The sequence below is a fragment of the Paramisgurnus dabryanus genome, chromosome 5 (assembly GCF_030506205.2).
Source record: "Paramisgurnus dabryanus chromosome 5, PD_genome_1.1, whole genome shotgun sequence".
NCBI classification, from domain to species: Eukaryota; Metazoa; Chordata; class Actinopteri; order Cypriniformes; family Cobitidae; genus Paramisgurnus; species Paramisgurnus dabryanus.
Window position 1 is genome coordinate 13,755,374 of NC_133341.1, and position 24,489 is coordinate 13,779,862.

The following is a 24,489-nucleotide window of genomic DNA, read 5'->3' on the forward strand; positions in this document are numbered from 1 at the left end:
AGTTAGATCACTAATGTTGATAAACAATTGTGATTAATCCAGGAATGTGTTGTACAGCACTTCCCATAACCTTCGTTCCCTGTCTGTGGTACAGTGGGTTATTGGGCATGTCTCTCCAGACTCTGTGTTATATTCCCCTAGAGATAGAGATAGAGCGTGAACATGATGATTCACTTAAGCACATTGTTTGATAGCTGTCCTATGTAACACCCACTTTTATAAACACGAATGTATGTGTGTTTCTCACTAGAGATCGACCGATATATCTGTTTTCCGATATTTTCCCCGATATTTGAGCATTTTCCGATGATCGGATATCTGTTTTGTAATATCGGATTGACCGATAAACAAGAAAATTGCCCGCTGGACGCATCTGAGGAGAGGAGCTCAAAGTAGCAGCAGCGTGCACAGCAAATATGACGGCGGAGTGACGCGACTTTATTAAAAGGACTTTGAGTATACTTACTTTGCATATGAGGCATTTATAGCACAGCTTATTTGTGCATTAATGTATGTTATGTTAAATAAGTTGATATATTAAAAGCAATGTGTGCAGCTTGTCCAAGAATAGAGACGAACTCACAGAGTCACGCTGGCTGATCCATAAAATCCGGTCCCAATAACGACGTAGCTTTGCATGAATAAAACAGCCATGAATTAATGCTTTGTGGAATTAAAAACGCTAAATTAAATTCGTTTTTCTGTTATTTATGCTTATCATTAGCATCGTGAAATCACGTTCATATTGCTGATCACTTACCGGAGGCTAAAGCACATCTACCACTTTTAACAAGATTTACCCTATTAACATTTACCAGATAAACATTATTTTGCTAAAATATCTAAATAAATGTCTCTGGATATTAATTAATTATTTATTACCTCCGCAAGCGGTCACAGTTTAATACAGTTAATGCGCGAGTAAATGCATAGATAAACAGCGCTGTCTACAGACATTTCATAAGCTAAAACAACTAAATATTAATTATTCTGAAATCAAATAATGTTACCAGTTAAGAAATTTGATGATATATAAGCCGTTTTGATTGTTACTTTCCTGAATGTAGTATTCCAGTCAGTGATATTATTTGTAAAATCTCTTTGCTAACTACTGGTTGGATTGCTGAAGGCTCAGGTTGCTGGTCAAAACAACGATATTATATCCCAAAAAAGGCACTTAATCCACCTGTTTTACTCTATAAACTATGTATAACAAGCAGCCAACTCCGCTATACTTTTCTCTCTCTCCCGCTCTGTTATCTGAAAACCGGAGCGCGAACTTTGGATCAGTCCATTTCTGACGAAATGATAGGGGTGTTTGGAATAGTCCATGTATTGGGAATATAGTTTCTACATTATTCATTAAATTAATATTATTCTTCACTCTTTCAGACCCCTCTATTTATGACTTTGTATGCAAAGAGGGAGTGATTGTGATAATGATTATTATTATAAGGGTTTGTTCAGTTCAGTAGTGTAGTAATTATTATGTCAAAAACAGAAGTATAACAGTAAATAAAAATCGGTTCAGCATATCGGTTATCGGGCACATAAGCCTCCAAATATTTGTTATCGGCATCGGTTTGAAAAAATGAGTATCGGTCGATCTCTATTTCTCACACACTGTTATCTATACATGTTTAGCGGAGCAAAACATTTTTAGACTATCAGAAGAGGGCAGCTTTACATTTGACCCTCTAGCTAGAATCTTACACAACCGAGGAAGTTTTCTTACTTCATTGTGTTTGTACACGAGTCACGACAACAACCGCTCTACTCTATGCTTCACCTGTGACCGTCTCAGTTTCAGTTTTTGTATATCTAGATAACAGTAAGCGTAGAATGAGCCACACATTCACAAAAAAAAAAAAAAAGGTGAAGTTATTTATTAGTATGCAAATCCACCTCTTTTGAAGAATCGTAATCTGAGATGTTTCTATTATATACAGTAATTACAATAGTAACCATTAAATGGGTTGCTTATGTAAATCCAATAGGCTAATGGCATTGCAACATCAAACCAAAATGATGCACTTATTTAACCAAGTAACGGTGTAAACAATGGTGATTAGAGATGACTCAAAACATTCTGTTATGCTTAACTAATGTAATATAAGATCGTCATTGTTTGATCAGAATTTCGACTGTTAATCTAAGGCCAGCTGTATGTTGAGATAAGGAGCAAGTAGTTTATTGGTAGCCACTTCGTGAAGTTACACGTTAATGATGAAATTTGATGTAGTAATGCTTAAATATTGATAACAGTAGTCTGAGTCTGATGGACTTACCTTTGGCTCTGATGACTTTGACTCTTGTCAGCTAATTGTAAAAAATATCACCTAACTGTTAGTCCACCCTTCGGTTGAATTAAAGGTGTTTTACCCAAAAAATACATTAGCAGAAACTCAATAGCTACTGGTTATGTGTTGACTCAGAATTAGATAATAATACTCTTATTTTAACATTATATGCTAAAAAGCAGTGGTGACGTGCATGTTAACATGCAAGCCATTTTTAACTTTTTGAGCGCAAAGACGCACAAACACTCATAGGCACACGTATGGAGCCTTGTGTTTCAAAAAGCACGCAAACACAGAACCTTTGCACTTGACAGGAGTCACACATTATATAGAAAAACCTTGGCAAGTATTCTCATGAAAACGGTCAGTTATGTGTTAAAGTGAACGCAAACAGTAAATGAAACTGTGCTTATCCGGTCTTAAAGTGGCAGTATATCCTCAAGCTTATGCAATCTGCTTATCTTTGGGTCATTATGTTAATCAAATAACAGAAGAAAACAGGCAAATCACTTCTGTGGCTTTAGAAATATGAATTATATTTAATTTATAGAATAAAGAAGACAGTGTTATTATTAATTTAATTATATTTATTTTCCTAAATACTACTGTTATACTTTATAAGCAACTTTGTTTTTTTCTATTTCCATATGCTTATAATTTCTTGATTAATGTTTTTTATTTTCCTTATATATTTTTTTTTTGCTGATCCAAAAATTATCGGATCCGATCCATCTAATCACTATATTGTAAAATTATGTAATTCAAGAGTAGGTATAAAGGCCCTATTTTACAAAGGTCTACTCAGTTTAAAATTTCTGGCCTCGCCCCTGGCTCACAGTTCTACTCTAATGTATTTTGTAGTTTGAACCTTTTTTTTAAGGCATTTAAGAAAATGATCGTCTCATACCTCAATCAGCCCTATATTGTTCAGAGAAAGGTTGTTTAAGGTGTTAGATTGCACAGTAGTCAAAATAATTTATAAAGTCAATGTATTGATCATAAAGAAAAGACGAAATAAAAGTTTTGTAATTGCATAGAAGTTTTAAAATAAATCATGATTAGTAGACTTGCCATTTATGTTTATCTGATTTGTCTGTTTACATGACTATGTAAATGTTAAATATTGTTAAGTAGGTTTAGTCTTACTAGGGATGGGCAATATAAACGATATGCAATATAAACGATAGAAAATTGGCATACGATAGAGATTTTAAATCTATTGCACTATCGCGATAATGCGTGTTGATGACACAATCTACCCGCGAACTTTAAATCCACGAGCTGCAGCCGAATAAACATGGATGAAAGCGTCAGCCAAACAGAGGAACTTGTGAAAAAGACCGATGCAACATCTATTTTTTGGATTTAAGTCATAAGTTACATAAGTTAACTGCTGCTCCAAGCGCGAAATTGGCATTATGGTCTAGTAATTGTGAAACATGCAATATATATAGTCCCCACAAGCATTTAAAGTGTTTAGTGTTATAAAAATAATTAACTGTGTTTTTTAGCAGATAGATCTTGTCGGCTTTATCATTTTAAAAGTAGATCACCACACAAAAAAAGTCTGGACACCCCTGCTGTAGAGTGTGTCAGGCAAAAGTTCCAGCTAAGAGAGGTAATAAGACTAATCTGGCCATAACGGTTTACTTTTACTTACTTTTTTAGCAGTTTGGCTTTTGTAAGGGTCTATATAACCTGTTCTGAAACGAGTCTATTGAAATTATTATATCGCAATACATATCGCTATCGCAAGAGGCTGCAATCTATAACGCAATATGGATTTTAGGCCATATCGCCCATCCCTAAGTCTTACATGTGTTGATGGATCAGATTCAGTAGGTTACAGTTAAGTTCATGTGGGGTTTTTTAGAGACTTTCCAGGGAATATCCAGACCTGATGTTTTGTTCGGTAACTCGTCAGGCCAACACTGACGTGCACAAATATTTCCAGATTTTTAAGCTTTGCTTGGGTCTTTGTTTCTCATCTCTCCTTATTTCTCTCTTTCTTGCTTTGATTCACAGTGAAAATGCCGGACTAACATTTTCAAAACTTTCTTCCCTCTGTCCTTCCTTTTTCACTGTGTCTATGTTTATCTGTAGGGACAGACATATAATATGTTTATCACCTTATTAATTTATTTATTCTCCAGTCATCTTACCTATCATCTCCGTTTCTCTCTCTGTCTCTCTCTCTCTTTCTCTCTCTCTCTCTCATAGAGACTAATGGTCTCTGGTGTATAGATCAATTTATGTGGACCATTCTGTATCTGCCAGCTTGTCGATGATGTTATTATCCTGCGATGATCTTTGTACTCAGTCTGGATGTTATGAGGGCATTATATATTCTATTCAATTAAGTTTAACTTTATTTATATAGTGTTTTTTCACAGTTTACACTGTTGCAAAGCTACTTTACAGAAGACACAGAATAAGAATATACATAAACTCAACATATAGTTCAAAAACGTTTTAGAAACGGGATTCTTAAACCAGGAGTTCAGATAGAAGATCTGTTAAATAAGCGGTAGCTAAACCATTTAAGTAATTTGTAAGTAAGAAGCAATGTTTTGTAAACGATACAGAATTTAATTGGTTACTAGTGTAATGATGCTGAAATTGTAAGAATAAAAGACCTGGTAAGAACTCTAGCAGCTGCATTTTGGATAAGTTGCAGTTTGTTTAGTGAGGATGTGGGGCTGGTGCAGCCACCTAAAAGTGCATTACAGTAATCTGGTCTACATGTCAGGTTCTGCAGCTCGACAGTGTTTCCAAGAATGATAGAGGCTGTTTAAGTAACATACGAAATGTGATTTTCAAAGGAAAGATTAGGGCTGGGACAGTTATTCGTGCAATTTTGGAATTTTTGAATTACGGTGAAATTCCACTACATCCAAAAGCCAGAAGGTGCTCTCGTGCAGAAACTCAATATGCCCAACAGAAGAAGTATCATAATATTTACACATGCAGCTCCAGGAAAATCCCATAAGCATATTTTTATATAGCTGTTCTTCAAACTCTTTACAAGTGTTGCTTTTTCAAATGCATGTTATAAATGACTCAAACTCTAGGGCAGATTGCTGTCTAGTATAACGCACTTATACGGTCTAGTATAAGTTTTTAACTGTTGGCGGCTGGCGGGACAGTACATCCGTCTGTTTTTAGCGTTTACATTTTCCTACAGGTCTTGGGTCCGATACATAGTATTTCTGTATTGTCTAAATTTAAAAGAAGAAAATTACTGGTCATCCAGTGATTTTTTTTCTGTCTTAAACACACTGTGCCAATTTGGATAGTTTAGATCAGGGATGGGCAACTTCAGTCCTGGAGGGCCGGTGTCCTCCAGATTTTAGCTCCAACCATAATTATACACACCTAAAGCAGCCAATTAAGGTCTTACTAATCATACTAGAAACTTTTAGGCAGGTGTGCTGAGGCAACTTGGAGCTTAACTCTGCAGGACACCGGCCCTCCAGGACCGAATTTGCCCATCCCTGGTTTAGATATTTCAATCGTTTTTATGAAATGTATAACGGCTTATCTTCGGCATAACAATGGAAACTAATTTTATCATTTCCAATAGGATTGCCCAAAGGCAGCATGTATAATAGCAAAGGCCCTAAAACAGACCCTTGTGGTAGTCCATAATTTCCTGGCGTTAGTTTTGATGATTGCCCATTTAGATGAACAATTTTGCAGTTTCTAAAGGGGCACATTCAATTTTTAGATTAACAAAAAATATGTGTTCTCACATTAGCCCTGTTGTTTTATGATTTAAAACTTGAAAAATTAATTATGTGAGCGAGTGTTTGCTCTCGTTTTCTTTTCGGGATCTTACTGATGGTTTCACATTACATCTTAGCACTCCAAATCTCTTTGAGAGAGAGAGAGCGAGGAAGAGATTAAACAAGATTGCAGTTATTGGAGGCAGATGAGAGAGAGATGATCATGGTGTGTATGTGTATATGTGTGAGCTGGGAAGAACGTTCGCCCTGTCCACCCACAGAGCTGTACTGAGGCCATATTGAATCACAGTGTGTTTGTGTCTGCGTGAGCTGCACTGGCTGGTTTTAACCCTCTACTCATTCTTGTATCTGGCTGCATTCCCCAGCTGAAGCCATACATATAATCTGCATAACGCATCATAGCAGCTTTATAATAGGTTAATTAATTCTCTTTTTTTAACCACTAGATTAGAAAAACATTACACAAGTTCACAATAGAAGTTAATGGTCCTGTCATTGTGGTGTGTGCCATTAGAGTAACTCGTGTTAGAGAAAAAATAAAATAAAGATGAGATGTTTCCTTTCGAAAGCATTGTTCATTTCAATCTGTATGGTTTTGATGTGAGAGAATAGGACAGTTATGCTAAATAGAGGTGTGACGTTTCAACACTGCGCATAATCATTTCTTTATAAGTGTTTTTCCTGTTTTTCACAATCTTAACATTCTTAAAACAAGATAAATGTACTTGTGTAGAAGATTTGTGTAGAAAGCTTTTAAGAGTATATGCGTTTTATATTAAATTAAATTTTATTTACAACATTTGCAAAGTATTTACTTGTTTTATGCTCAAACCTCACAAAATTTTGTTAGATTTTTGCTTAAAAAAAAAAAAAAAAATTGGAATTGAACGAGAAATACATTCTCTGGAGCAATGGGTTATGCAATTTTGCTTCCCAAATAATTGTATCTTTTTGTGAAATGTTTAGAGTAAAAATGAAAAATATACTGATTAAGGTAAGGTACAGCAAAAAAATCTTTACCATGTATGTGATAATATGCCTCATTAAAAGGATTGAATTTTTGCATCGTACAATATTATCTCAAACTAAATCCAGCTCTTACAACCCTTTCACTGTTGTTAGGGTTGCAATTTTGAGTAATTTTGTATTAATAAAGATGATTTCTCTCTGCCAGGACCCAGCAGGTATCTTTGAGCTGGTGGAGGTCGTGGGCAATGGAACATACGGACAGGTGTACAAGGTGAGATGAAGGAAAAATGCAATATTTTGTTTGGTGTAAATACTGTGCATCTTGTTACACCAACAATAAATGATCTTGTAAGATAGACTCCTATTAGTGTTCTTAAAAAAACAGTAATGTATGCTAATATTAGGGCTGCACGATAAATCGCATGTGATTGCACAAAGCCGTAGTTCACTTACAAGCTGTGCCATATCACATTCATAATCACAGGCGGTAACATCCGCAGTAATGAATGCGAAATTCCCCCGATTGTCAGTGAAATGCGGCTTTGTGTATTAAATGCCGCTCCCCCTGAATGCAGGTGATGGCGGTTTACTACTAATCAAGAAACCGGCTTTAATTAAGGACATTATTACGAAATTATTTTATCAGAAAAATACATTTCACCTTATAGGAACCACATGGATCTCTAACACTTGTAATGTCATTGTTCTTAAAGACTGTAGTGTAGTGATTTTTAACCTTTCAGACCTCTGTAATTACTGCATTGTATGATGACTTGAGCTATCTCATCAGAGTTTGTAGGGTGTAATTTATACTTCAGGCTTTATTGTTGGGGAAATGTGTAATTTGTAGCCTGATGTGAGGATATAGTTTATACAGTGGTGTACAATAAGTTTGTAGTTTGATAATAGTAGTCCATCGTAATGCGTATACATTAGGGCAGTGTTATGAAGATGTTCAAACCAGTATGACGTCTAACTGCATGGGCGTTTTTTAAATGGGCAGTTTTTAGGTGGTTGTGACGTGGATGACGTTACACTTTTTAAAAACGTTTCTCTTTGGATTTGAAAGTTACATTTTTGCAACTTTACAGATCTTTTATATGCACAGACATCTTTTAACACAAGGACAACATGAAATCGTGTCATATGACTCCTTTAAACCCACGTGACTGATCATCTGTATCCGCTGACGTTGTCTTTTCCATATGGGGCTCGACGTCCTTGTAATGCCCTTGCTGCTAGGGCCTGCATCAAAAATTCGGCATGGTTTTTTTGTGCACAACATTCGGTTAAATGCAGTCCTATCCATTTTCTGAGCATGTCTTGTTTTATTAAACTTGATGGAAACACACCTATTTTGCTTTATAATTTTTGCTGAATTTTGAAAAGATTCGCTTTACATTTGGATGGAAACCCAGCGGTTGTCAGATACATTTTGTCATGCTTTTATATATCAAAGGCTTGTGTTTCATTTGTGTTAAACAGTGTTGTAGTCGAGTCCAAATTAAGACCAATGCCAGAAAAAGGTAAAGCTGGATATGAATTCAGACTCAACACTCAATTTCTGTTCTTGGTCTTGAGTCTCGAGTTGGACTCAACTACAACACAGGTGTTAAATTGAATAAGCTGTTGAAAGTTTTATGCATTTTGCCAATGTTATTTTCTTGTTGTCTCAGGGTCGTCATGTTAAGACAGGTCAGCTGGCTGCCATAAAAGTCATGGATGTGACCGAGGAAGAGGAGGAGGAAATTAAAGCAGAGATTAACATGCTAAAGAAGTACAGTCACCATAGAAACATTGCTACCTACTATGGAGCCTTTGTGAAGAAGAGTCCACCCGGACACGACGACCAGCTTTGGGTCTGTCCCTCCTCAGAACTATGAACCTGATCCCTAGCATAGCCTGTGACTTCAGACCGCTCTCATATCTGCTATATACTCATGTAGTCACAATATGACCGATTACTGTTATTAACAAATCACTTAAAATACATTTTTTTAAAGAGGACTTGCTGATTTTGGAAAACATTGTCTTGTATTAGCTTGCCATTTCTGTAATGTGTTTTTCCTTTTTTGTGGATGAATACGTTTAGTTGGTGATGGAGTTTTGTGGCGCTGGCTCAGTTACGGACTTGGTAAAAAACACAAAGGGAAACTCGCTGAAAGAAGACTGGATCGCCTATATCTGCAGAGAGATATTAAGAGTGAGACATTTGCATGCATTGTACATCTGAATTAGTCTTTTATATATATATAATTATATGTAATTTTACACACTGTCTCTCTTTTCCTCAGGGTCTGTCTCACCTTCATGCTCATAAAGTCATCCACAGAGACATCAAGGGACAGAACGTTCTGCTTACAGAAAATGCAGAGGTTAAACTTGGTGAGTTATTTATTTTTATACTTTTTTGACTTTGTTTTTTGGTTTAGGTCTGTATGATTGTTTCAAATTGCATTTGCTCTATCTGATCCAGTGATTTGTGTAACCCTGTATGTGTGTGAATAAGTGTGTGTCTAGCCTATATCCTGTTTGATTAGAGAACATCATCTTTTAACAACTAGAGCAAAGCTCATTAATGTAGCCCTGACACCATGACGAAAATATCTTGACAAACCTGAGGCTGTGTGTGTGTGGTGTAAGTTAAAAACTGTGTCTGTGTGAAGTAAGGAATATGCATGGCTGTTCATATATGTCATAGCTGCACAACAGGTTTAAAAAGGCCATTTGTAAGCAAACACTCTCCTATTACAAACCCCAATCTCTCTCTCTCTCTCTCTCTGTAGTGGATTTTGGGGTTAGTGCTCAGCTGGATCGTACAGTAGGCAGAAGGAACACATTCATTGGCACTCCGTACTGGATGGCACCTGAGGTCATAGCTTGTGATGAGAATCCAGACTCCACCTATGATTACAGGGTAAAATGGCAATTCTGTCTCTAAATGTACTGTGCTCTTTGTCTGTGTCTTGGTGTAAAGGTAATGCTGGTAAAACTTAGGCATTTTACTTTGTGTCCTAAAGGTTTGTTCAAGTCCCATTCAATTGTCAAAATATGTACAGATATGCATGCATTTGGTACCAATATGTGCACCCAGAGAAATGACTTGTACACTTGGAGAATGTTTAAAATGGGGATCTCCTGAAGTGAAGGTCCTGAAGGTCGGTTTGGGGGCTGATCAAGGCATTTTTTAAAGTAATTGAAATCAGCTTCATGCTTGATCTTTTTTTTTGCTTCATCTGTCACATACATTTCGTAAAAGGGAGAGCGCAAGGCTGGAATGCACTTCTAAAAAGTCTGCAGTGTGAAAAATACGAAGCAGTCCAACAGCCACTTATAACGCCTTTAACAGCAAGTAAACACCGATTTGAATACGGGTTCACTGTGGTAGCTCTGTGGTACATTGGTTGAAAACAGAGGTTTGCACTTCTGCATCCTGTGAAATTGCTGTTCTTGCTGTAATGCTTATTGTGATGCAACTAGTTCTAGAGAAATGAAAGTATTGGATTTGTCCTCTCAGTATTTGAAGATACTTCATATTAAATGACTGGTTGAATTAGCGACACAAAGCGCGTGATCCTGACATTCTCAGTTTAAAGACTTGTTTTTTGTTTAACTCCGGGGGGAGTTAAACATTTGATTTTTATCATTTTGGAATCCATTCAGCTGATCTTTGGGTCTGGTTGTACAACTTTTAGCATAGCTTAGCATAATCCATTGAATCTGATTAGACCATTAGCATCACGCTAAAAAATAACCAAAGAGTTTCTATATGTTTCCTATTTAAAACTTCTCTTCTGTAGTTACATCGTATACCAACCAAGACTGACGTAAAATTTAAAGTTGCAGTTTTCTAATCAAGTATGGCTAGGAACTATACTCTCATTCTGGCGTAATAATCAAGCACTTAGCTGCTGTAACATGACTGCAGGAGGTGCTTGTTACACGATGTAACTGCAGAAGAGTCAAGTTTTAATTAATAACCATTGATGTATGGTTTATTAGGACAATATTTGGCCAAGACACAACTTTTTGAAAATCTTGAATTTGAAATATAAAATAAAATATCAAATATATATTAAAATATCAAAATATTGAGAAAATCCCTTTTAAAGTTGTCCACATAAAGGCCTTAGCAACACATGTTAGTAATACTAAATAATTTAAAATATATTTATAGTATTAGGAAATATACTGATAATAAAGTAAATAGAAAGCTTTTTTAAATAGGCCTCAAAGTCAAAGACGTTTGGAGGCGTTCATTTTTATTAAATGTTGTCAATCATCACTGCAAGTAATTAAAGAAGAAGATTTGGTGAATTAAAGTGATAAGTGAGATGAATTGCTTTTGGGTATTTCAATGAATGAACAACTCTGTGTTTGATAGCCCCAATTTTTCCTCACTTAACTGCTGATAAGACGCATGCATTTTTATGTTTAATAAGCAATTAAACCTTGATAATTAGAAAAATACTAAACTTTGATTATTGCCATTTTTCATCTGTAGTGCTGAAATTTAATAAAATGAAGTGACCTATCCCCACTACTACACCTCAAGAATAAATAGCATGTTTTCATTTTGTAAATGTGTTAAATTATTATTTGTTTTTCTTTTTAGAGTGATATCTGGTCTTTGGGGATAACCGCTATAGAAATGGCTGAAGGAGCCCCTCGTAAGTCACAGTTACATACACATGTTGTGTGCAATCACACATATTATGCACATACATTGTTCACACCTTGTAAGCTACAATAATGCACATTACATTACATTTCAGTCATAAAAATGAAGACTTTTTATCAGTGAAAAAAATAAAACTCTTGCCCGGACTAAATAATTGTCAATCTGTGCTTGTGGTTTGTCTGCCTACTTTCAGTTTGAGTATAATATTCACCATTTCTGGTTGTTGAAATAATATTGAAAGCAACCTTTTAATCCTACTAATTAAAATTAAAACCTGAACTGGTTCCATGGATGGTGTAACATACAGTTTTATTTTAGTAGTACAAACACTATATGTTGTGTATTTTATTATTTTCCACAGCTTGCTAAGAAAATTTCAGGTATGGGTCATTGTCGTAACATGCAACTTAACACTTAGTCATATTTTTTCTCAAACACACTCACGCACTCTCTCACACGGACAGCGTGTAGCGGCAGCTCAGTCACTGTTTTCTACTCGTGGTCATGAATTGTTGTCACCTCTTGAGTCAGTTAGTCTGATAATTGGGCACATGAGTGAGTCTTGTATAAACTTGCTTTGATTTCTGATCTGTCTCTCCCAGCGCTGTGTGACATGCATCCCATGCGAGCCTTGTTCCTTATCCCACGGAACCCTCCTCCTAAACTAAAGTCCAAGAAATGGTGAGAATGCTTTGTTAAAGCTGGTATTTTAAGATCAAGCTGTTTTCCCTATTTCCTTCCTTCCCTTATTTCCTGCCATCTCTCTCTATATATACTGCATAGTGCATACATACGCATAATCATTTCCATATAGCCGTCAGCTTTTCATCTCATACTGAGACAGGAGCTCCGGGGTTTGCTTTCACACCAACCTACATCTCCACACATACAGTATAAGTTATCAGAACGCTAATGGATAAGGAGATATTTTTCTCGCTACCTTTTTCTAGTCTACTCGGAGTTGTTTGGATATATTGGCATGCTGTGATTTAATTTTAGACTTGGAGTTATTTTGGTTCCTCTGGTCAGAGCCCTGCCCTTGAACAGCTGTTTATAGAAGTAGAGCTGGAGCATTGGTCGGGGTTTCAAAAGCAGCCATGTTTCATTTACCTTCACTCTGTCTTGTTAGTAATGCAGATGTTGTTCATATTTTTTTTGTCTGTGTTTCTTTAGTTTTGCTTGCGGCAAGTTTTTTTGATTGCATTTACTTTATATTCAATCTGAAATGCTGAGTAGAACCCATTTAATTTTTGCATCATGTTACATTAATCAGAGTAAAAGTTGTTTAACAAGAAAAATGTCATGGTATGCGCATTTTGGGAAAAAATAAATTGGAATGTGAAAAGTGTAAGTTTCACACCAGAATGAATTTGGATGGGAAGAGGTTAAATTAAAGAGCCTGGGTCGACATTTATTTGCTCTACTGTAAGGTGCACCTGGAAGGAACATCTAATAGCAACTTCTCTTCCATTTATTAATGCTCGCACATTAATTTCTTGCGCATTTATTTCTCTTTAGGTCTAAGAAGTTTATAGACTTTATCGAGGGCTGTCTGGTCAAATCATATCCGAGTCGTCCATCCACAGAGCAGCTACTAAAGCATTCGTTCATCAGAGACCAGCCCACAGAACGACAGGTCCGCATCCAGCTCAAAGATCACATCGACCGCACGCGCAAGAAACGGGGTGAAAAGGGTACGTATACATATATTTAATGGTTATGTGTCCCTGCTAATCATTTTTTCATCTTTAAAGCCTCATTTTCCAGCTCCAGACAGAATCTTGATATTTTCGTGCATAACTTATCCAATAGTAGTTTTAGTTTTGTTGTCAGTGTGAGAACAGATGCAAAAGCTCCTCTGGGAAAGCTGTGTCTTGCATACCAGAGCAGTGAAGCAGAAGGTTTGATGTAAACTTGGTGTCAAGTCATCTTAAGTAATCAGTTCATAAAGTTATGTGTATGAAATGTTTGTGTCTACAATGGCTTCTAAGTCACTTTTTGTGTTCAAGAAAACATACAATGTTCGTTATCTGTTTCACGAAGAACAAGTGAACGGTTTTGGGTGAAATATGTGCATGTGTGTGTATATATAGTAATTCAATTCAGTTCTATTTATTTCAGCTTTTCATTATTGTTCATTGTTCCAAAGCCGCTTTTCCTTGTTTCTATTTCATGTAAAGCTGCTTTGGAGCAATAAATTACAACAAAAGCATGGGAGTTTTTAGGGGCTTAGGGGCTAGGTAGTAAAAAGATCTACCACCTTTAGATGATTCTAGGGATTATAAAGGACCAGAGTTTTGCGAGTGCAAAATGTGTGCGATACAGCACCTCACAAAAAGTTCATCTGTGTCGTAAGATAAAAAGGCATAGACCAAAGGAAAAATTTCCAGTTTGTTCATTCCACAATGACTCCTACTCTATTGTCATTGTGCTAGTCCTAAAGTCACTGCTAAATCTGGAGCACTGACTGTGAATTAAAAGTAAAGCAAATCTGATTTATGTGCAGTGTGAACAAAACCTAATACTCCCATTTAATCAGAACTCATCTTTGACCACAAAAGTGGCACTTGTGCATAATTTGCATAATTTCTAGTAACTCATTAGATTTGTGCCTAGTGGTTTAATCAAAATAGCACAGCTGGGCTTGAATTGTGTCTCTTTCTTCATATGAACAATGTGGAATGGCTTAAAATAAATGCATCTAGCCAAACGTCTTCTGCAGACTTTTTAAAGCACTTACAGTATCAGTCAGAAGAGAATGTAGATGATTTAAACTCTAATGTACTGCATTCTGCATGAAGACTTTTATAGTGTATATTATATTAATGCCAAAAGCCTTTCTCATTATTTCTCTGCTTTCTCTCTCTTTCTCTTTCACACACTCTCTCTCACTTTATTGTCTCTTGTTTACTTTCAGAGGAGACTGAGTATGAGTACAGTGGTAGCGATGAAGAGGATGAGAACAGAGGGGACGAGAGAGAGTCCAGGTAAACAACACAGTATCGTGTTTTTACACAACTCTACACAGCACTACACAACACTGCTGAGGCTACTTTCCGGTAGATTAAAGTCATTCGTACTGTTGTTGTAATACAGCATTGTGTTAACTCATCAAAGGTAATGTTAACAAACTTAGGATACAAAATCTAATTTAAAATCATTGCCTAGTCATCTTGTCCCTTAACGGTGCAGCGTGTAATGCTGTATTTTCTTCTATTAGATTTTAGGGCCAGATTTACTAAACGGGGCAAATTATCATGAGAGCGCAATTCCAAAAAAACTCAGATGGGAGTGGTTATATCTGCCGGTTATTTACTAAAAAAGCACAATTTAAATAACACAAGCGCAATAGGTGATTTCCATAATGACCAACGCAATCTGCTTAGAGCAGCGCAAATTAGTTCAGGGTCGCACATAAGCTGACCTGATCTTGAGTTCACAATGGAAAATTCAGGGTGTGCAGTCCCAGCTAACGAAGCCATAGGACACTAAAAAGAACTGGAGGACAAGTTTTGAAACATCTGGTTTTGTGTGACTTCTGCAAGTGCAATGTTCCTCTGGCATTCCAAATAAACTTGTTCTGCATTGTATAACGCGTTCTCTGCTCACATGCCTTATTTTGGCGTTAAATAATGGCGCAAATACCAGTCATAACAAGCACGCAAACAACGTTGCATGAATTGATTTAAGTAGTTTCCTTCCAAAAATTTTGCGTCTGAAAGGGAAACTCCTAGAAATGCATATGCAATAAGGTTAGTCGCAAAAATAACTAGACCACACCTTTTCAGCGCTAATGATCCATTGCGTGTCTTTAGTAAATCCCGACAGTTGGTATTTAACGACAAAATGATGGTTTGTGCTGGCGCAAGCTGTTAGAAAAATCTGTCCATAAATGTGTGCGGAACTGCATGAATTTCAACATATGCTAAAAAAAATAAGACGACGTCAACAAAAACACACCGTGTACATTGAATACAAAGTTTTCAAGCACATTACATGTAGTGATGCAGCCCTTTAAAAGAAAGTTCTGCTTAGGGATGCACCGATCCCACTTTTTCCATTACAGATCAGATTTTTGATAGCAGAATTCTGAGGATCGGTCGATACCGACCCCAATTCGATACTACTGTATTTTTCTGTACTTCTGTAAGAGTTTTACTTCAATTTGTAATTGGGAATTCCCAACAAAAATGGCAGAATCGGTCATATTAATCCCAGGTATGGGAACTTCCGCATTATGACATCACAACTTGTTAACATTTCACTTAAGGAAGAAATGTTTTGTTAAACAACCTGACACGTTGTTTTTTTCTTCCGTAAAAACAGTATGTGAGAGTCTGATCTTTTCCAGTTTAATGCAAGTAAACACCTCCTTTAGCTAATGTATGCATCAAAAAAGGGGGTGAGACATGCTTCCACTCTAAAAGGATAAGACGTCTTTCTAGTAAAGTAGCAAAGGCTAAAGCCTTTTGGACCGTTACTGGTAGATCTGCATTTTCACCATTACTTTTTCTTTCTATGAAACGTATAGATATTGCTCAGATTTTGGAACAATACAACAAGAAAGTTAATATCTAGATATGTCTAACAGTTATCTGAATATACTGGGGTTGTGGTTTAGCGTTGTGAAAAAACGTTGTTAACATAGTTACCTGTTTATGCACTAAACCAAAACGAGTAGAATTTTCTATTGAGTGTACATTTACAAAAAGACAAAATGTACATCAGTTAAGTGTTTGGTTTTTTTCTCTTCTTGGTCAGTGATGTCTTTCTTTGCAACTTTAGTGGATACTGTATAAACTGATCGTTTTAATAGTATGGGTGCGAATCCAAAAGCCTTTGGTGTGAAAGACCCGGGTTCGAATCCACTGTGACACACCATTGTGTCCCTGAGCAAGACACTTAACCCCTAGTTGCTCCAGAGGTGTGCGACCTCTGACTTAATATTCATTTAGCTGACGCTTTTATCCAAAGCGACTTACAATTGCTATAAGTAAGAATAAGTAAGGGTACGCGGGGCAAAAACGTGGTTAGTTGTAACACGTACTGTTTCCATTGTTGCAAAAAGTTTAGCTTTTTGGTTTTCCGGTACTTTTTTTAAAGCTGCGAAAAGACGATCTCCCACGAATTATTGGAAATGTATAATGTTTTTCCAGAGAGTTATTGATGAACGAGATTTTTTAGTGGCATGTAAGTACATTTTTTCATTGTATGTTTTTTTTTCGGTTTTGGATGTGTAAGATACCAAATCCAATGCTAGGTCATATTAATCAGTGTCTTGTTGAATAAAACACAGCATTGTTTTGAAATATGTCTGCAGCTCTAAGCAACTTTTTTGGTGGGCAAAATATTTTGACCCAGCGGGGTTAATTGTAACGCTGTGTAACAACTTACCCCTAAGCACTTACGATATGAAAACCGCTAACGTTCGCGTAATTCTCGCCGTTGTTTTAAATAGGCTACACACAAATGAATGTTTTAAATAGGCCACACACAAATGATTGCTGGTTGTCAACAAAATAATGTGCCTGTCTTGTAAAAATCGTGTGTCAAATTTATTTTTGTTCATATCTTTAATATTGATTGAATAACAGTCACGTCAAAGATTGAAATAATAATGAAATAAATGGCTAAAATGAGACTTTGATGCTCATTATCTCAGAATTTGATTTTTAAACTGTAGTATGGTTTTTACAGACTCGATCACATATAAAAAAAAATTGTCATAATTGTGCTACTTTTTCTTACGTATTTAGACATTTGTATCCATTTATAATTGAATTATTGTTAGAAAAGGGCTGGATGAATGAATGCAGTGTGGATACCTGTCTATTATAGACAGATATATAAACAATATCCACTTCAAGTAAATAGACAAAATAGTGTTGAAATATTTGCCTGCAAACTTTATTTTTAGCAAGTGTTACAACTAATCCCCTGCCTGTTACAATTTACCCCACCTATGGGGTAAGTTGTAAAATACATGCATACATACATACATACACAACAACAACAAGTAAGCCATGCGTAGGTAAAAATCCCTTTAAAAAGCATTGACAGCACATTTCAAAAATGTCCTTGTTTGTTTGAGCAGTCTGACTTTTCAACGTCTTGAGAAACCAGTGCCATCCGTTTTAGGTTGGGACTACCCGTTTAGAGAGAGAGGTAGGAATGTTTTGGAAGTCTGTTAGGAAACGAAGTATGATTATCTTGACATTTATTTGCTTAAGCAACTTCCTTTGAGAGCTCCATTAAAGCATATTCAGATTTCATATCAGATTCCCTTACTTGGGTGTGTAAAGCATGCTGTTGATTCGACAGAAAGAGAGAAATGGATATAAAGTCCTTCCAATCCAAGACCTTTGGGTCTTTTAAAACCCAACTCTGCACATTTCTACACAAAATGTTGTTTTCACCAGCTCACGCATCTTTATTTGTCTGATTATGTCTTCAGCTCCATTTTGAACGTTCCGGGCGAGTCGACATTGCGCAGGGATTTTCTGCGTCTGCAGCAAGAGAATAAGGAGCGCTCTGAGGCCTTAAAGAGACAGCAAGCGCAGCTCGCCCCTCAGCGCAGAGACCCTGAGGAACACAAACGGCAGCTGCTGCACGACCGACAGAAACGCATAGAGGAGCAGAAAGAACAGAGACGTCGCTTGGAGGAGGTAAATATATACACCGAACGTGATCTCTGCTTTTACAGTGAACATTGAGGGCAGAGTGCCAGTCATAAGAGGAATTAATATGAAGCTAACCCCCCAAATAGATTTTTTTTAACTTCGGTCCATAAAAGTCGGACTGAACGTGAGTAAGGCTTAAAAAGAGGCCAAAAGTTTAAATAAGGATAACATTCCAGAGAATTCTAAATAAATGACATACATCATAGCCAGGTGTTTGTGTTTCACAGCAGTGTTTGTTTAGGTGCCAAACATTTTTCTCTTATCTGGAAAAACTCTCTCTTCAGTAAAGTGAACGCAGCTTGGTATTTCTGGAATTTCACGTGAAAGGTACATGCAGATGTATTTGAACTAGAGGAAAATGGTAAATTTGGGAAGACCAGTGTAGCTCTCTGTGCAATATATAAAATCAGACTTGCTGTATTTAAACCTTTCTTAGTTGTTTTTAATTGAATTGCAGTACTTTGGGAGGTGATTGTTTTTTACACAGCAGTAAGAAACATATTGGCTCATAAATACCAAACTAGCTAGAGCTAGAGAAAGACATTCAGTAAAGAATAAAACAAAAGGCAAAGGAGTGTCTGTGTGTTTGTAAAGTAATAAAAATCATAAAGCATTCAGTTAAAACCTGAGAAAACCAAGTATTGGGATTTTGAAAGAATATGAGCAATTAAAAAAATCTATATGAACTTTGCAAAATGCCATATGGATAATTTATAATAAAATGTTAAAATGTGCCATTTTGGGGTGTTTCCCTTTTAAATGCAAATAAGCTGATATCTGCACTAAAGGCAGTGCTGTGGTATGGTGGTATTATCCCCTTCTGACATCACAATTTCAATGACCTATTTTTGCAAAGAATGGTTTCCCAAAATTAAGTTACTGGATTGATATTTTTCACATTTTCTAGGTTGATAGAATAACTGGCGACCTAATTATAGTCAGAATAAGTCAGATATGAAAAGTCAGATTTTCGTGATTTGTCCCCTTTAAATGACTGATAATGACTGAGAGACAAACATGTAACATGCTTCTCCTTTAGGAACATTAAAGTGACATTAGAGTCCAGACTGGTTGTCTAAAATTTTGTGAGAGATTTAGCTGACATAGCTATACACCACCCACAGAAAAGGACACAGTACTACCCTACCAAATACAGTAGACTCACTCACTAAATACTCTACCACTATATACTCACTCCTAGTCACTTTCTCTCTGGCTAATTTCCCCTCTCAAAAGCACCAGATGATTTTTAGCAACAGGAAGGCTCTCATTATTTCAGCCAAATATGTTAAAGTGACTCACTTTCTCTCTCACACAGCAACAGAGAAAAGAGAGAGAGATGGTGCGGCAGCAACAGGATAAAGCTCCTCACCGGAGACTCGATGACATGAGGCGAGAGGAGGACAGGAGGATGGCAGAGAGAGAGCAGGTAACCAATCACAGCCCCGGAACCACGGCCGCCCGGCCAATAGCGGCCGAGCGTTGGCGGTCTTCTCGACACAGCCCTGGCACTGGAATTTCTGTGGAGTGGTTGCCATGGCAGCAGGCTCTCAAACGCAGCTCTGAATGTGCGTGTATGTGTGTGGGTGAGCCGCACGCAGCCCTGCATTCAAGACCATTCAAAGTGACAGAAACACAAAAGACCAATCAGCATGAATTAGTGCACAGTGTGCCACAGGACACACTTTTCAAAACGACCTCATACTTACATGGCTAACAACACGCTTCTTAGTGTTCACTATGAACCGACTGAGGGCCCACATGCGACACGTTCCTGACGGTGACAGGAAGCGCTCGGCGTGCACCATTTTAGGATTATAAAAACGGTGCGTCGCCGAACGAATCTCCTCCGTCGAGGTGTTTTCAGCCATTTTAAGAGCCTGTCAGAAACACTTCTTTAAAATGTCTGCCTCTATTTTCAGAGGCTACACAGACAGGTGTATCTGTCCACTGTCTTAAATGTCTTTTTAACTCTGTTCTTTTGAGTCTGTTCTGAACTGCCTCTTTCTCCTCCTTCTCCTCTACTGCTCTTCATTTCTCTCTCTCTCTCTCTCTCTCTCTCTTGCTCTCTCTCTCCATTCCTCTTTCTCTGTAGGAGTTTATAAGACATAAGTTGGAGGAAGAACAGCGGCAGTTAGAGATACTGCAGCAGCAATTACTGCAGGAGCAGGCATTGCTAATGGTAACACAGTCTTTCTCTTTCCTTTGTTTCTCTGTTCTGGCTGCGTCAGTCCTCCTCGGACAGATTTGATCATCTCATGCCAAAGGGCCCCTAGATACTTGTGCCATGATCTGATCAGATAACTCCTAGTTCAGAGTTTATCTATTGTAGAAATGATAACTATTAAAGGCATAGTTCTCCCAATTATGAAAATGACCTTATAATTAACTTGTGCCACCCCAGATGTACAGTATATGACTTTAGTTTAAAAAGAGTCATTTCTCATCAAATACTTTTTATACAAAATACCGCCATGTTATCTACTTATGACCACTTTAGGAAGTCAGCTATTTGATGCTCCAAAAAGCACATGTATCCATTATAACCATAATCCATATCCATAACTCAAGAGGGTTTGTAAAACTTTCGTTTACAAAGACGTGAAACTCACCGAGTGGTCAGGGGTGTTCACTGATATGCTCACACAAAAATCGCTGCAGAAGATGCTTTCCAACAGGTGTTTTAGCATTCGTTGTAAACTTGTGGACCTATTTTTCCAAACGCCTCACACCCGTACATTCTTCCGCTGAGAGCTTGAATAATAGACACTCCAGCCCAGGTGGTGGCGCTAATCCGCCATTGCCAATTGCAAGAATAGAAACGATGTTCCCGGCGCGGAGTAATACCGTACCTCACAGCACATCTAATACAAGTTAATGGAGTTGGACAAAAACTACGATAAAACCAGTTGGTATGCGTATTTTGCAGCGATTTTTGTGTGAGCATATCAGTGAACACCCCTGACCACTCGGTGAGTTTCACGTCTTTGTAAACGAAAGTTTAATGCATTTTAGAAAGGATTGTTCCAGTGCACCTATAAACCCATTATAGAGGTGGGAGGTGAAACACAAACACCCGAAAATTCTCGGGGCAGCCGCATATGTCGAAATTTCAGTCAAAACCGTTCTATTTCACCATAAACAATCTGAAAACAGGGCTTAGTGTAAAAAACCGAACTTGTCCTTTAAACAAACTACACAAACAGAACTTGTTACGTATTTCTGAAGGAGGTACTTCATAGAACAAGGAAAACATCAGCCTGTTTTTAGGACAGTGAAAACAGCGCTATAGAGATAAGTTAATTGTGTGATAAATACTGCGTTTTTTTACACACAAAACATGAACACGTTATATTGCGCACCATAAACACAATCATGGCTTCAAAAACACAGAAAGAATGGGACCATTAATACGTCAGATAAGCACTTCAAATTTGGCAGCACATCGATAACGTTGCATCTCATTGGTTTATGTGTATCTTGACAAAAACTGCATACGACAAATAAAAATTGTAATTTATCAACATGTACATCTATACATCTGAGATTACATGAGGGTAAATTATAAGAGGATTTTAATATTTGGTTAAACTATTCCTCCAAGTATTTGTAAATTTGTTTTGGAAGTGTTCTGAAGGATACTAATGACTAATGTTATGAAGGGTTAAGCTGTAAAAAAAATATTTCATGGATACGTTTCATTTGCAAGGATTACTTAAATTGTGAATGATGTCGATAAAATACAACAACAGTTTAACGACATGCAGTTGCATGGCTGTGTTGCCAAAACACTAGGGCTGTTTTATAGATGTTCAGTTAATCTTGACTTTAAAAATCCCAGAGGGAAGGATTGTACAGTTTTCAGAAAACTTGTGGTTTTATTTTTAAATAAGAGTCAGTAATATTAAAACCACTACTAGTCTTGTACAATTGACACGTAAGAACTGCGTATATAAGATATTTTTGTACAACAGTTAAAGCTGATTTAGTTATCAGTTAGTTTTACAAAAAAATAAATAACGGAACTGGATAAAATTAATAATGTGTATTGTAGTTAAATAAGTAATCATGTATTTGTTTTATAAATTGACCTGTGCATTTTGGTACCAGCTTATCTAATTTGTAGAGCTGCACCGATATTACATATCCAATAGCCGACTATTCAGACTGATATCTGCCGATACCGATAGTTTGGTGGTTATATTACTTGCATTAAATAAATTCTGAAGATTACATTTTCTAAAAGTTATTCATTCTTATGACCATTAATATTGAACATTAAACTGGTTCTGTCTCTTTACATTTTCTATACACAGAGCACAAATTCATTGTATTTTCCTGTTCCCTTTTGATTGACAGGATAATGACCATGACTATCGGCTGGTTTTGTAAAAAAAAAAAAATATATATATATATATATATATATATATATATATATATATATATATATATATATATATATATATATATATATATATATATATATATATATATATATATATATATACTTATACTTATACTTATACTTATACTTATACTTATATATATATATATATACTTATACTTATATATATATATATACTTATACTTATATATTTTTTTGTTTTGTTTAACTGATACCGATTATTGGCCGATATATCGTACAACTGCTGATTTGCTTTGCCAAAACGGACAGTAGATTTTGATCAAATTTTTGATTTTGTTTTAAGATATTAACAGGGTTCAAAGTAATCACATGTTTTGTTTAATTAGGTTTAAATGATAATATCATGAAAATCTGACTTTTCCAAGTTCAAGTGCTACAATTGGGTCCTCAGTGCTTCTATCAACCTAGAAAATGTGAAAAAGAACTTAGTTTTGATAAACTATTATCTGCAAGCATGTGAAAAAAAAGGTCAATTTGGCTCCCCTTGTGATGTCAGAAGGGGATAATACTGCCCCTTAATCCAACCACGGCTTATCAGCTCATTGGCATTTAAAAGGACACACCCAAAAACTGTACATTTTTGCACAATTTTAACATGCTATAATAAATTATCTATATGGTATTTTGAGCTAGAACTTCACATATGTACTCTGGTGACACAAATTCTTGTGAAATGTCCCCTTTAATGTTTTGGGTAGGGGTTGTACATTGTGAAACTTTCCTCTGTTTTTGCACGCAAGCATGCGCATGTTGTGCATTACATTTTAAGCCTACAATGAAATTGTTACAGAAGTTATTAACTGTAAATAACTGTGTGCAGGAGTATAAGCGTAAACAGCTGGAGGAGCAGAGGCAGTCAGAGAGACTTCAGAGACAGCTACAGCAGGAGCATGCTTACCTCGTCTCACTGCAACAGCAGCAACAACAAGACAAGAAACCACAGATGTACCACTACAGCAAAAACCTGGAGAACAATAAACCAGCCTGGGCTAGAGAAGTATACATGACATATGCACAAAAGCCACTACCATTGTATTGAACCATCACAATATAAATTCTTAATTCTCTCTCCGTTTGCCTTTTAGGTAGAGGAGCGCAGTAAATTAAACAGACAGGGCTCGCCCAAAATCTGCACTACAGTCTCAGACACCAACATCCAGTCACGTTCTGAATCGATCAGCCAATCAGGAGCGGCACAGACTCCGCCTATGCAGAGGCCTGTGGAACCACAGGGTGGGCAGGGCAAGGTGGGCAACTTGTTTTGTTTTCCAGTGTAAATCTGTATAATCACAATGAGGTAATTTAGTTGTCATATCTCAAAAAGAATGACAAAAATATAGACAAAAAATTAAACTATTGGCAAGAAAGTTGCCATCTATGAATGTCAGAGAATTTTTAAATGCTAATTTTCAGGCCTGGTAAGGTCATAGAAATGTAAGGATATTTTAAATTAAATTCATTAATTTTATTTTTTTCTAGTTATGCTTGAAATATCGTTTTGTGAGAACATTTCATTTTATATTTGTCATTAACAACTGAAAAAGTTGAAAGGTACAGGAGCCCTTTTAATGCTGCATGCTCTGCCCTGCTAACTCTTTACTCTTTCCTGTTCAGTAACTTAGTTTTTTTCTCTTTCTTTCCTGTGGGACCTGTTCATTTCCTCTGTTATCCTCCATTTTTGGGGACG

At 36.6% G+C, this 24,489-nt stretch overlaps 1 protein-coding gene across 4 annotated transcripts in view; it reads left to right on the plus strand.

The window, feature by feature from the left end:
• mink1 (misshapen-like kinase 1) overlaps window positions 1–24,489 on the plus strand; it is a 57,011-nt gene that overhangs the window by 2,081 nt on the left and 30,441 nt on the right. For 2 of the 4 annotated variants that reach the window (XM_065266744.2, XM_065266745.2), the window contains exons 2-15: window positions 7,221–7,286; window positions 8,692–8,874; window positions 9,108–9,218; window positions 9,310–9,400; window positions 9,802–9,932; window positions 11,631–11,685; window positions 12,299–12,377; window positions 13,215–13,390; window positions 14,614–14,683; window positions 18,151–18,361; window positions 19,695–19,805; window positions 20,472–20,558; window positions 23,623–23,799; window positions 23,888–24,049. In XM_065266744.2, coding sequence (XP_065122816.2) covers window positions 7,221–7,286; window positions 8,692–8,874; window positions 9,108–9,218; window positions 9,310–9,400; window positions 9,802–9,932; window positions 11,631–11,685; window positions 12,299–12,377; window positions 13,215–13,390; window positions 14,614–14,683; window positions 18,151–18,361; window positions 19,695–19,805; window positions 20,472–20,558; window positions 23,623–23,799; window positions 23,888–24,049 — 1,710 coding nt within the window. The remainder of the gene's footprint in view (window positions 1–7,220; window positions 7,287–8,691; window positions 8,875–9,107; window positions 9,219–9,309; window positions 9,401–9,801; window positions 9,933–11,630; window positions 11,686–12,298; window positions 12,378–13,214; window positions 13,391–14,613; window positions 14,684–18,150; window positions 18,362–19,694; window positions 19,806–20,471; window positions 20,559–23,622; window positions 23,800–23,887; window positions 24,050–24,489) is intronic. The other 2 variants (XM_065266746.2, XM_065266748.2) reach the window with 1 other exon arrangement.